This window comes from Mustelus asterias, chromosome 13 (assembly GCF_964213995.1).
Source record: "Mustelus asterias chromosome 13, sMusAst1.hap1.1, whole genome shotgun sequence".
NCBI lineage: Eukaryota > Metazoa > Chordata > Chondrichthyes > Carcharhiniformes > Triakidae > Mustelus > Mustelus asterias.
Window position 1 is genome coordinate 105,401,881 of NC_135813.1, and position 13,833 is coordinate 105,415,713.

General features: G+C 43.5%; 1 protein-coding gene across 1 annotated transcript in view; it reads right to left on the minus strand.

Moving 5' to 3' along the window:
• Positions 1–2,560: 2,560 nt before the first annotated feature.
• The window catches only part of mtfp1 (mitochondrial fission process 1), a 12,962-nt gene continuing 1,689 nt past the window's right edge, over positions 2,561–13,833 (minus strand). The window contains exons 2-4 of the mRNA XM_078227419.1: positions 11,472–11,599; positions 7,073–7,305; positions 2,561–4,244 (exon numbers count right to left, since the gene is read on the minus strand). Coding sequence (XP_078083545.1) covers positions 4,175–4,244; positions 7,073–7,305; positions 11,472–11,599 — 431 coding nt within the window. The 3' untranslated portion in view covers positions 2,561–4,174. The remainder of the gene's footprint in view (positions 4,245–7,072; positions 7,306–11,471; positions 11,600–13,833) is intronic.

Genomic DNA, 13,833 nt, shown 5'->3' on the forward strand with positions numbered 1-13,833 from the left:
CACCACAAAGAGCTGTGGGCACAGCTGAACTTGTGTAACAGTGTTTTTAAGCATAGTTCAACATGTACTTCAAGATAGCACACTAGTTACAAGTGTAGCCTTGGCATTTTGATTGCTGAGTCAGCAATGAAGGATCTGGGTTGAATTACTCCTGATTTATGCTGTTGACTTGTTCCAGTTTGATTAAACAGCATCCTCAAAGGATTTTACTGTTCTAACTGAATTCAGCTCTCCCACCCCCAGTAACGTTCTCTACAGTGTCTTTACTATTCTCCCAGTCGACTCTATACCAGGCGGTACCTCTATCCAAGAGAATAAGTCAGTGTCATTCTCCAGCCAGTTACCAAATAGGCAATGACGACAAAAATAATGGTTCTTTTTTCAAATTCTTGACAATTTTCTATTCATCCTCCAACATTGAAACTGCAACAGCGAAGGACATTAGGGGTTGTCCTTGGAGGACACAGCCGGGGAGAATTTTCTTCCTGAGGGTTTTGCGACTTTTGAACTCAGCCTCAGTGGAAGCGAGGTCACTGAATATCTTTAAAGGCAGAGATAGATAAGTTCTCGTTAAGCAAGGGAATCTGAAGTTATTGGGGTGGATGGGAATGTAGAAGCTGAAACATAAACTGATCAGCCATGATCTTATTGAATGACGCAGCAGCAGGCCATTCGTCCCCTTTTTTGTATGTTTGTATTTAGCCCTGCGTAGGTAATAATTCTTCAACTGGCCATCATTTCTTTCACCACATTGTCTTATATTTCTATTTATTAAGTGACGTTGCAGTCATTCCCCTCAGTGGCTGCATATAATCAGGTTCTATTGCATTAGCCACTGGTAGTTGTTGCGACAGTAAGGGTCACCCAAGTGAGTATTATTCGTGGCAAGTCTAGGCAGCGATTATCTTGCAATTCCAAGGACTTTTAACCCATTGTGCCACCGGCTTCGAATATCCAAGATTTCAATTGCACGTGCTGTTGTGGGCATGATTCTGTATTTATTTTAGCTGCAGTTACACAATGTATCTATTAAAATATTTCAGCTGTGCGAGAATAGTTCATTCTAGTTTACGGTCAATGCATCTGAACAATAGTCAATCAATACTGATAGGAAGCTATTCATTTTGAGACAACGTCCTGACTTTTTCCACGGGTAGCGCTTCCTGTGAGATGACTAACTAAACTAAGCTACGCCATGAGACGGCACGGTAGCACAGTGGTTAGCACTGCTGCTTCACGGCACCAGGGACCCGGGTTCGATTCCCAGCTTGGGGTCACTGCCTGTGTGTAGTCTGCACGTTCTCCCCATGTCTGTGTGGGTTTCCTTCAGGTGCTCCGGTTTCCTCCCACAGTCTGAAAGATGTGTGGGTTAGGTGCATTGACCCGAACAGGCGCCAGAGTGTGACGACTAGGGGAATTTCACAGTAACTTCTTTGCAGTGTTAATGTAAGCCTTACTTGTGACTAATAAATAAACTTTAAATCATTTTCATTCTAACTCAGGAGGCAGGCTCTGCCGCACGAGTAAGATGCTGGAATAATGCAGGGAAATAACTTCATTGAGGACAGACTTAGACCAGAAATACAAGCTGCAGTTTCCTCTCGTAACCCAATTGTTTCCTTTATGTCCTAAACTGAAATTGTTTTGGGTCATCTCGCCAAGAGACTAATCACGTGAGCCTGGCAGATATCCTCTCATTGTGTCTCACTATGCTCAGCTTTGAAAGAATTACCTGTTTTATTCTCCAGGACCAACATCCTTGGAAATTACAAAAAGATTTGCGTGTGGAAAAAGTGAGGGGAGAAAGATATTTCCCAAAATTATTTGGGTAGCTCGGTGGCACGGTGGTTAGCACTGCTGCCTCACAGCACCAGTGACCCAGGTTCAGTTCCAGCCTTTGGTGACTGTGTGGAGTTTGCACGTTCTCCCCGGCTCTCCGTAGGTTTCCTCCGGGTGCTCCTGTTTCCTCCCACACTCCAAACATGTGCAGGTTAGGTTAATTGGCCATGCTAAATTGCCCCTGAGTGTCCCAGGATGTGTAAGTTAGGAGGATTAGCAGGGTAAATACGTGGGGTATGGGCTTAGGGCCTGGGTGAGATGCTCTTTCGGAGAGTTGGTCCAGACTTGATGGGCTGAATGGCCTCCTTTTGGACTGTAGGGGTTCTATGATTTCTTTGACACTATAATAGAATCCCTACAGTACAGAAGGAGGCCATTCGGCCCATCGAGTCTGCACCGTCCACAATCCTACCCAGGCCCTATTCCCGCAACCCCACACATTTACCCAGCCAATCCCCCTGACATTAGAATCAATTTTAGCATGGCCAGTTAACCTAACCTGCACACCTTTTGGGCTGTGGGAAGAAACCGACGCAGACACGGGGAGAACATGCAAACTCCACCCAGACAGTGACCTGAGGCCGGAATTGAACCCAGGTCACTGGCACTGTGAGGCAGCAATGCTAACCACCGTGTCACCCTTATCTGGCTGGTAAGTGCTGAGAAGATGGATGCAACATTAGAAACAAGTATAAAATAAAAATGCTGCACTATTTCTCCACAGATTTCAGATGGTAATATTATTTTGTAAAGAAGGTCAATTGAGTTTAAAAGTGCAGGACAATCCCAAACAGGAATGAATATATTTACATGTCCTTGGTGAGAAAATAGCTTCCTCAATTAAACCGCAGTGAGCTGGTCATTCTCCTCTTGGTTGCAATCTGTTGTTAGCTGCTAAGGTGTTGGAACAACTAACTATAGTTAACATCCAATTGCTGTATGTCCACTTTGTGCTTCATTACTTACGCTATCGCCCAGTTCTACATCTAGTGTCTCCCAAAGAGAAAGGGTGATGTTGCATAGCCGACCTATCCAACTCCTATCTCCAGGCAACACTCGTGTAACATTTCATAAGATTCAAATGTGGGGTGAAGGTCAAAGAGACACAGAGCAGCAATTTCCTTTAAATTGCTTCTCTCTCTCTTCAGAGGGGAGCACGCCGACATGGATAGGTAGAGGGTTTTTGAATATGAGCAATGAACATCCTGCAAATTCAGATCACTTCCACACCGCAAGTGAAATGTCATTTTCTCGCCGTGTTCAAGGGAGCTGGTGTGCAATTCAATAACCTGTGGGTAACCCATCCTTAGTACATCTGACACCTGTATTTTCTGGGAAGTTCATGAAACTCAATGCATCGGTAACATTAGAACCCGCAATCCCTCAAGGGATGGAGTTAATAATGTAGAGAGTTGGACAGAAATGTGACATGTGCCTTGCAAAGGTTCCTCTGATTACTGCAAGAAGATATTTTCAAACTTCCTGAAGTAAATATCAATTGCTCTTTTGAGAGGGAAAGGAAATCACTGTGTAAACGAAATTGGTTAAATTCAAATATTTGTAACTTTGCTCCACCATTTACTATCACTGGGAGGGCTGTTCCACATCTGGTAGAAGTAGGCTTGGAGTCCAACCAAGTCAGTCACGTTCTACAGTTCTCTTCATTAGCTGAACAAGAGAAGATTATTTAATCTTTGATTAAAATGGGCACCTGGCTGATGAAACAGTCGTTGGTCGGCCATTTAAGTTGCAATGCTTAAATAGTTAAGGAACAGTAAGAAGTCTCACAACACCAGGTTAAAGTCCAACAGGTTTGTTTGGAATCACGAGCTTTCGGAGCTTTGCTCCTTCATCAGGTGAGTGGCCACTCACCTGATGAAGGAGCAACGCTCTGAAAGCTCGTGATGTCAAATAAACCTGTTGGACTTTAACCTGGTGTTGTGAGACTTCTTGCTGTGCCCACCCCAGTCCAATGCTGGCATCTCCACATCGTAGTTAAAGGAAGTGAGATCAAATCCATAGTTCAATTGTATGAATATTGGGGTTAAATGCTTTTTATAAATGCCTCTTTCTGTGTAATTACCAACCCACTAAAAAAATCATTCACGTGTTGGGAAGCTCACGTGTTGCTACATTTTCCAGGTAGTTAGTTTTTGAACAAGTGAAAATAAGCACCTATTTCTTTCCACTAAAGAGGAAATTCCTATTATGCCCATTGTCTTAAAAATGGAGACTCGTCTCCAGAGTTGGAGTACAGAATTCATTGCCTTGCAATATAAATTCAAGCTAGAACAATGTATGGCTAATATAATATAATGACTAAAGTTCCACTTGGTTATGGTTTGTGCTTTTCTTCCATTCCATACAATTTTCTTAATGTAGAATCCAAAAGAAAATCCACAGACCTGAAAAGAGTAAGAGGATTGTGTTAATGAACTGGAAAATATCTTACAGAAAAATCAATCCCATCAGAACAAGATAAAATCACCGCCCAGTGTATTGCTCTTTTAGCAAACTGGTCTCCTGAATCTATAACTCTTGCTATAATGACACAATGGAACCATCCAAGTCCTGCTGCTCCCAGACAGGGAAGTTGTTTGATGTGTTCTTTGAGTCTTCATCTCCCTCTATCTCCAACCTACCTTTATCTTCACCAAGACCCAACTTCCTAGTGACTTGATCAGATTTCAGTTTTCACAAGATCATGAGGTACTGGCTGGCTATAGGCGGCTATTTCCAAATCCTGCAGGTTAGGATCAGAGAGTAAGAAAAGGTGCGTTCTGAGGGGATAACTAATCTGGTTGGTGTTAACTGCCGCTGTCTTATTTCTACCAGATGGGTAGGGGTTAAAATCTACCTCGTGTATACAATGTAGTAAAATGGTCAGATGAATTGACACAAAACCATGAGTGATTGGGCGGCACGGTGGCACAGTGGGTAGCACTGCTGCCTCACAGCTCCAGGGACCCGGGTTCAATTCCAGCTTGGGTCACTGTCTGTGTGGAGTTTGCACGTTCTCCTCGTGTCTGCATGGGTTTCCTCCGGGTGCTCCGGTTTCCTCCCACATTCCAAAGATGTGTAGGTTAGGTTGATTGGCCATGCAAATTTGCCCCGTGATGTCCTGAGATGTATAGGTTAGAGGGATTAGCAGGGTAAATGTGTGGGGTTACAGGGATAGGCCTGGGATGGCATTGTGGTTGGTGCAGACGTGATGGGCTGAATGGACTCCTTCTGCACTGTAGGGATTCTATGATTTCTATTTCTCTGAACTATTCTGTTTACAATATCCTGTATGTTGGGACAAGTGATTGAAGTGCAATCTGTAACCCCGGATCTGTAGGATTTACTTCAACTTTTACAGGATTCAAAGCTGAGAATAATATGCTATTACCTTGGTAGACCTACCGCTGTAGATTTAATTGTCAGATCAGAATCTGTAAAGTGCAACGTGTAACTGGAAGACCAGAGCTCCCTGCTGCAGGCTGCACCAAACTATAAAAGGCAAACCATCAGGACTTGCATAACACCATGAAGCTCAGCTCTCTGCCAAGAGTGGCAGCTTTTAACATTAAACAGATTCCCGACAGAGTGTGAAAAGACAAATCATTAATCCAGCGGTGTGGAGGGCTCCAAGAGGTTTCAACGTACTTCTGAATACAGCTTTATAATAGGTGGCACAGTGGCACAGCTGGTAGCACTGCTGCCTCACAGCTCCAGGGACCTGGATTCGATTCCCGGCTCGGGTCACTATCTGTGCAAAGTCTACACATTCTCCCTGTGTCTGTATGGGTTTCCTCCGGGTGCTCCGGTTTCCTCCCACAATCCAAAGATGTGCGGGTTAGGTGCATTGGCCATACTAAATTGCCCCTTAGTGTCCCGGGATGCGTAGATTAGCAGGATAAATATGTGGGGCTACGGGGATAGGATCTAGGTGGGATTGTTGATTTGATTTGATTTATTATTGTCACATGTATTAACCTACAGTGAAAAGTATTGTTTCTTGTTGTTTGTTGTCGATGCAGATTCGATTGGCCGAATGGCCTCCTTCCGTACTGTGGGGTTTCTATAATTCACTGATAAGTTGAGAAATAAATTTTCCATATATGTAATATTTTTGGAAATTTGTTCTTTTTCGTCATAAAAAAATTGGTGAAATGTGCTCACAAATCTTTGCGATCGGTGCAGTTCACCAACACTTCCATTGTGAAGACTGTGCCACTTTTAGCCATTGGGCCTCTGCAAAGCCATTTGCGTGACCCATAGCAGGAATTTACAACTTAGGTTCATTGGCTTCCCACGCTGGCCATGTGGGACATTAAAGGGTGAGATTCTCCGGTCTCATCTGTGGCGAGCGAGAACGGAAAACTTTGCGTTTTAGCCAAAGCTCCATTAACTTTCAGCAGCACTGGTAAATCCCAGCCATGAACAAGAATGGAAGATTTAGGCCCAAGCCATTGATTAGTTCCTCTAGGCTACATTGTTCAATAAATCAATAACTTGGGATAAAGACAAAGCGTAACAGGTTTGACAATGTTAGTGTGTAGTGTGTTCTGTCTAACCTAATAAATAAATTAAGAATTTTAAAAACTCTCTTAACATGGAATTATGCAAACAAACAAGCTAAACATAGCTTGTTGGATAAGGATCAAGCTAGTTGTTATCTATAAGTAAATGATTCATGAAATGTATTTATGGTATTGCTACATATATCGACTAGTGTATTTCTTCACTTTGCCACATTAAGCAGCTAACGCTTAAAGTTTATTTATTAGTGTCACAGTAACACTGCAATGAAGTTACTGTGAAAATCCCCTGGTCGCCACACTCCAGCACGTGTTCGGGTACACTGAGGGAGAATTTAGCATGGCCAATGCACCTCACCAGTCTTTCGGACTGTGGGAGGAAACCAGAGCACCTGGAGGAAGCCCACGCAGACACGGGGAGAATGTGCAGATTCCACACACAGTGACCCAAGCTGGGAATTGAACCCGGGTCCCTGGCGCTGTGAGGCAGCAGTGCTAACCACTGTGCCATCCTGCTCCGTCTTCTATACAATTATTCCCCTCTTTCTCTCCACTTCTACTCATAGTTAACAAACTTTGCTCGACCGAGTAACTCTCACCAGAAGATTGTATTCTTTCGAATAGGATATCAGTACATGCACCACCATGGCTTTTTAAACCAATTACAAAGTCTGAAACACTTGACTGTACCACCCAAGACAAAGTCTTACCGGTCAATGGGAGTTATAATGACTGGGATGGCAGATAGGCCAATAGCAGTTGTTGTCCACTTTCTCATAGGCAGAGGCCACCTGGTAGTTTTCCCCAGTAGCAACAGAGAAGCCGCACATAATCGATTGATAGTGAATCCTGGAATTATAACGGAGGCTAATGCCTGCCAGATGAAAGTATCCACCACCGCTACGCCCACAGTCATAGTTTTTCCAGCTTTGTCTCCATGAGCCTAGGAGTGGGGAGTGGGGAATTGGGGAAGTGGGGTAGAGTCAGGATTGTTAGGCATTTAAAGCACTTAAAATAAAACAAATTAAAAATTGTAAGTTGGCATTCTTGGCAGTTTTGAGTTTTGAAAGATAGCCTAAAGACAGACCTACACTTGGAAACAAACATATCTCATTCAGACAAATGATTGGGACGACAGATTCTATCCCACATCATTTGGTGCCCTGTCGAGGTTTATTGTTGATAAGCTTTACTGCTGGTGGATTTTACCATTACTTCCTCCTGCAGAGTTAGTACCTGCTTTTTACCTCCCTGTCCCTTTCCTTCTCACACATTGCCTCTCCTTTGATAATGTTCGAAAGACGTGCTGGTTAGGTGCATTGGCCATGCTAAATTCTCCCTCAGTGTTACCCGAACAGGCACTGGAACGTGGCGACTAGGGGATTTTCACATTGCAGTGTTAATGTAAGCCCACTTGTGACACTAATAAACTAAATTAAATTGGCTCTGCTATCTCAGTGCCAATTTCCTTGCTATGAGGATGCTTGGACATCCTTTACCCTGGCCACTCAGTTTCTCTGTCTACTTCCTACAGGTTGATCTAGACCCAGATTTTAATCTTCTCTCTGTACAGTAGCACAGCTAATATAAGCAATCAGAGAAAGAGCTTTGTGACTCAATGCAGAACAAGTTTTAACTGCAGGCCAGCCTCTGGGCAGTCTGGATATTAGAGAAAATGTGGTGATACTTCTTCATACAGGACGGCACGGTGGCACAGTGGTGAGCACTGTTGCCTCACAGCGCCAAGGACCGGGTTCGATTCCCGGTTTGGGTGACTGTGCAGACTCCATACAGACATTCTCCCCGTGTCTGCATGGGTTTCCTCCGGGTGCTCCGGTTTTCTCCCACAGTCCAAACATGTGCGGGTTAGGTGGATTGACCATGCTAAATTGCCCCTTCATGTCAGGGGGATTAGCTGGGGTAAATGCATGGGATTATGGGGATAGGGCCTGGGTGGGATTGTGGTCGGTACAGACTCGATGGACTAACTGGCCTCCTTCTGCACTGTAGGATTCTATGATTTGACCCTTCTTGCTGGGAGCAGCATTGGAATTGCAAAGGTTCCAGCAATGGTGAAAATTTCTGACGGAATTATGAGAAAAGTTCGAACTTTTGTGGGAAGGAAACTTCCACAGTAACCACCCCTGTAACCACAGTAACCACCCCTGTAACCACAGTAACCACCCCTGTAACCACAGTAACCACCCCTCTCTGCTGCACAACTTTATTCAAAAATTTATCCGGCAGTTTTGAGTATTTTCCCCACATGCTATCAAAATTTAAACGCTGCCTATTCTAGAGAATCCATATGGAGGTATTTTCTACATGATAAATGTAGTTTGTTTCGCAGTCGGTTATTATTCATAATTTATTTATATCGCTCAATCCCTTATTCCAAGTTTCTACCATGAACAAGCTCTATCAACAGGTAGAGGATCTTATCCAGGGTCTAGTAAATTTTAAACAGCAGTTTTCTGTGTTCACAAACCAAGTTCTGGCTGTTGGAAGTTACAAATAAAATCGTCACTTCCACAAGCAGAAACCATGCCTATCCTATGAAACTATTCCAAAAAGTTTGTTAAATGAAAAATATTAACTTTTCTTTCAGAAAATACTCTGATCATGATCTCTGAAAGTTCACGCATAGTGGCTCCATGGCCCTAAAAAGAGAAAGCCAAAATAATCCTGGTCAAATTAAACAGAATGATTCTCAGTGGAAGTGTTTTGGACAGAGAGGAATTGGAAGGCATGAAAGTGATGTGAGGACTAGTCCCGCTACATTGAGGACTGAGTTGAGGAGGAACTTCTTCACACAAAGGATTGTGAATTCGTGGAATTCCCTGCCCAGTGAAGTAGTTGAGGCTACCTCATTGAATGTTTTTAAGGCAAAGATAGATAAATTTTTGAACAGTAAAGGAATTAAGAGTTATGTTGAGCGGGCGGGTAAGTGGAGCTGAGTCCACGAAAAGATCAGCCATGATCTTATTGAATGGCGGAGCAGGCTCGAGGGGCCAGATGGCCTACTCCTGCTCCTAGTTCTTATGTAAGGTTTTTCCCTGTTATTGATCCGGAACCATGGAGACACATGCCCTGTTACAGAGAACTGCCACAGATGTGACAGGGTGAATGGCCTCCTTGTGGATTCTAACACTCTTCATCAGACGAAAGGTTAAGCTGTTAGAACATCAGTGAAGGAGCAGATCACCGAACAGGTGAGGGCAACTTATTTTCTCAACTCTATAGCTTGTTGTGCTGAAGTGAACTTCTGACAAAGTATACTTAACAAGTGGGATAAGACCATGAGAAAATAAGACCATAAAAAATAGGAACAGGAGTAGGCCATTCGGCCCCTCAAGCCTGCTGCGTTATTCTATAGGATCATGGCTGATCCGACATTCCTCACATCCACTTTGCTGCCTTTTCCCTGTAACCCTTGATTTCCTTACTGATCAAAAATCTATCCATCTCAGCCTTAAATATACACAAGGACTCTGCCCCACAGCTCTCTGTGGCAAGGAGTTCCAAAGACACTCAACCCTTAGAGAAGAAATTCCTCCTTATTTGAATCTTAAATTGGCACCCCTTTATTCTGAGACTATGTCCTCTGGTTCTAAGCTCTCCCATGAAGGGAAACATCCTCTCAGCATTTACCCTGTCAAGCCCCTTAAGAATTCTATATGTTTCAAGGAGATCACCTCTCATTCCTCTAAATTCCAATGAGTAGAGTCCCAACCTGTTTAACCATAAGACAATCCCACCACACTAGGGATCATACTATTTTGATCAACATATTTCTTATGTTCTTATGTTCTTTCTTATACTCGTGAACCTTCTCCAACCTACTTCCAATGAAATAATATCTTTCCTTAAATAAGGGAATCAAAATTGCTCACAATACTCCAGATGTATTCTCACCAGTACCTGGTACATCGGAGCAAGACTTCCTTACTCTTATACTCCAACCCTCTTGAAATAAGGACCAACATACCATTGCCTTCCTGATTACCTGCTGCACTGTTATCACCATCGATGATCATGTAAATCCACAGAGTTAGTGGAGTCTGCCCATGAGATTGTGGTCGGTGCAGACTCGATGGGCCGAACGGCCTCCTTCTGTACTGTAGGGATTCAATGACATCCCAGTGCAGAAATCCTGTGCAACAGTGATATACCTGCTGTGTGCTAGTTTTCTGTGTTTCATGCACAAATACCCCCAAGTCCTTTTGTGTTACAGCTTTCTGCAGCTTTCCTCTATTGAAGTAATACTCTGTTTGCTCCCTTCCAAAATGAACAACTTCACTTTTGCCACATTACACTCCATTTGCCAACCTACTTAACTGATCAATAGCTCTTTGTAAACTGTTTGTATCCCTCTCACAAACTTGTCTCTCTGCCTATTTTTGTGTCATTTGCAAATTTGGCTACAGTACATTTGCTTCCTTCCTCCAACTCATTAATATATATTGTAAACAGTTGCGGTTCCAGCACTGACCACACTGGTTACAGGTCACCAACCTGAAAAGAAACCCTTTTTCCCCACTCGCTGTTTCCTGCCCATTAGCCAAGTCTCTATCCATGCCAATATACTATCTCAACACCATGGGCTCTTACCTTCTGACTTAACCTTTTGTGAGGTACGATGTGAACGCCTGCTGGAAGTCCAAATACAACACATCTACTGGTTCTCCATTATCTATTTGTGTTGACACTTCCTCAAAAAACTCTAACAAATTAGTCAGACGTGGTTTGCCTTTCATGAAGCCATGCTAACTCTGCTTGATTAGATTGTGATTTTCTAAATGTGCTGCTATTACTTCCCTAATAATTGATTCCAACATTAGACGTTAGGCTAATCGGCCTATAGTTACCCGCTTTTTGCCTCCCTCCCTTTTGAATAGGAGTATCACATTGGCAAGGATTTGATTGATGTGATGCGGTTGAAGGCAAGTCGCACGCACACACACTGAGCCTCACATTGTATTGCAATCTTGGGTGTCTGAATAGTTTTCTAAGAGAAAATGCTCGTATGCAGCCTAATTTAAAAGGTAACACTAATAGATGTGTAACAAGCAGAGCAGAATTATTCAGTGTGTGAAAATTTGTACTTACAGCAGCCGCCTTCTTCCCTTTGTCGACTGCATCAGCTGTCACATATGCTGTTGATATCCCATAAGTTGCCCAGACGAATCCCACAGGTATTAGTGCCCGGAATGCTTCGCCAACTTCATTAGCATATCCTTAATCCACCAAAGAGATCAAAAATCAGATTTGTGTTGTCATAAAGAGCTCCATGTCTTCAAAGCCCCACCCTCCCCGCTCTCATTTATGTTTAAACATCTTTAAAAAGGCAACCTTCTGCGTAGCCTACTGTCTCCTGGGTCATTCATTCATAGATTCCCTAAGGCGGCCATTCGGCCCATCGATACTGCACTGACATCAATCCCACCCTGACATCAATCCCACCCAGGCCCTATCCCAATAACCCTGCCTATTTACTCTGCTAATCCCCCTGACACTAAGGGGCAATTTAGCATGACAAATCCACCTGGGATTTTCCCAGTAACTTCATTGCAGTGTTAATGTAAGCCTACTTGTGAGACTAATAAATAAACTTTAATCTTTTGGACTGTGGGAGGAAACCGGAGCACCCGGAGGAAACCACGCAGACACGGGGAGAATGTGCAGACTCTGCACAGACAGTGACCCAAGCCGGGAATCGAACCCAGGTCCCTGGAGCTGTGAAGCAGCAGTGCTAACCACTGTGCTACCGTGCCACCCAATCTACTCTGATTTGCCTCAAGACAGCAAGCACCTCCTCCCCTTTAATCTGTATAGGTTCCATGACCTCCCTACTTGTTTGCCTTATTTCCATAGACTCCATGCCAGTTTCCTTAGTAAATACGGATGCAAAAAACCCATTTAATAACTCCCCCATTTCTTTTGGTTCCACACATAGCCGACCACTCTGATCTTCAAGAGGACCAATTTTATCCCTTACTATCCTTTTGCTCTTAATATACCTGTAGAAGCTCTTAGGATTATCCTTCACCTTGTCTGCCAAAGCAACCTCATGTCTTCTTTTAGCCCTCCTGATTTCTTTCTTAAGTAGCTTCTTGCACTTTTTATACTCCTCAAGCATCTTACTTGCTCCCTGTTGCCTATACATATCATACATCTCTCTCTTCTTCTTTACCAGAGTTCCAATATCCCTCGAGAACCAAGGTTCCTTATTCTTATTCACTTTGCCTTTAATCCTGACAGGAACATACAAACTCTGCACTCTCAAAATTTCTCCTTTGAAGGCCTCCTACTTACCAATCACATCCTTGCCAGGGAACAGCCTGTCCCAATCCACGCTTTTTAGATCCTTTCTCATTTCTTCAAATTTGGTCTTTTTCCAGTTTAGAACCTCAACCCGAGGACCAGATCTATCTTTATCCATGATCAAGTTGAAACTAATGGCATTATGATCACTGGAACCAAAGTGTTCCCCTACACACACTTCCGTCACTTGTCCTAACTCGTTTCCTAATAGGAGATCTAATATTGCATCCTCTCTAGTTGGTACTTCTATATATTGATTTAGAAAATTTTCCTGAACACATTTTACAAACTCTAACCCGTCTAGACTTTCAACAGTATGGGAGTCCCAATCGATATGTGGAAAATTTAAATCCCCTACTATCACAACTTTATGTTTCCTGCAGTTGTCTGCTATTTCTCTGCAGATTTGCTCCTCCAATTCTCGCTGACTATTGGGTGGTCTATAATACAACCCCATTAATGTGGTCATACCGTTCCTGTTTCTCAGCTCCACCCATATGGCCTCGGTAGACAAGCCCTCTAATCTGTCCTGCCTGAGCACTGCTGTAACATTTTCCTTGACTAGCAATGCCACCCCCCCCCCCCCCCCCCCTTCATCCCTCTGCCTCTATCACGTCTGAAACATCAGAACCCTGGAACATTGAGCTGCCAGTCCTGCACCTCCTGTAGCCAAGTTTCACTAATGGCTATAATGTCATAATTCCATGTGTCAAACCACGCCCTCATTGAAATAGACACACCTCAGAAGATTATTACCACCACACACAACCCTTCTATTTGTGAGACTTCTTACTGTGCCCACCCCAGTCCAACGCCAGCATCTCCACCTTAAAGAAGGAAAGTGAGGTAGAGACAAAGGGGTGCAGTGAGGGTAGTCCAGAGCCCATCACAAGCTGGAGGAACAGCACTTCATCTTCCGATTATACACTTCACAGACTTTTGGATTTAATACCGAGGTTCAACAATTCCAGACCATGAACTCTTTCCTCCATCTTGACCCCCTATTTTAATCCAATTTTTTTCCCCCAACATCACCCCTCCCCCACAGGGCCAGACTGTAACTTGTTCTACTCTCACTGAACACTGGCCTTGTTCTGCTATTAATACATTCTGCTCACTTGCCTGGTGCCATGATCAGCACCTTTTT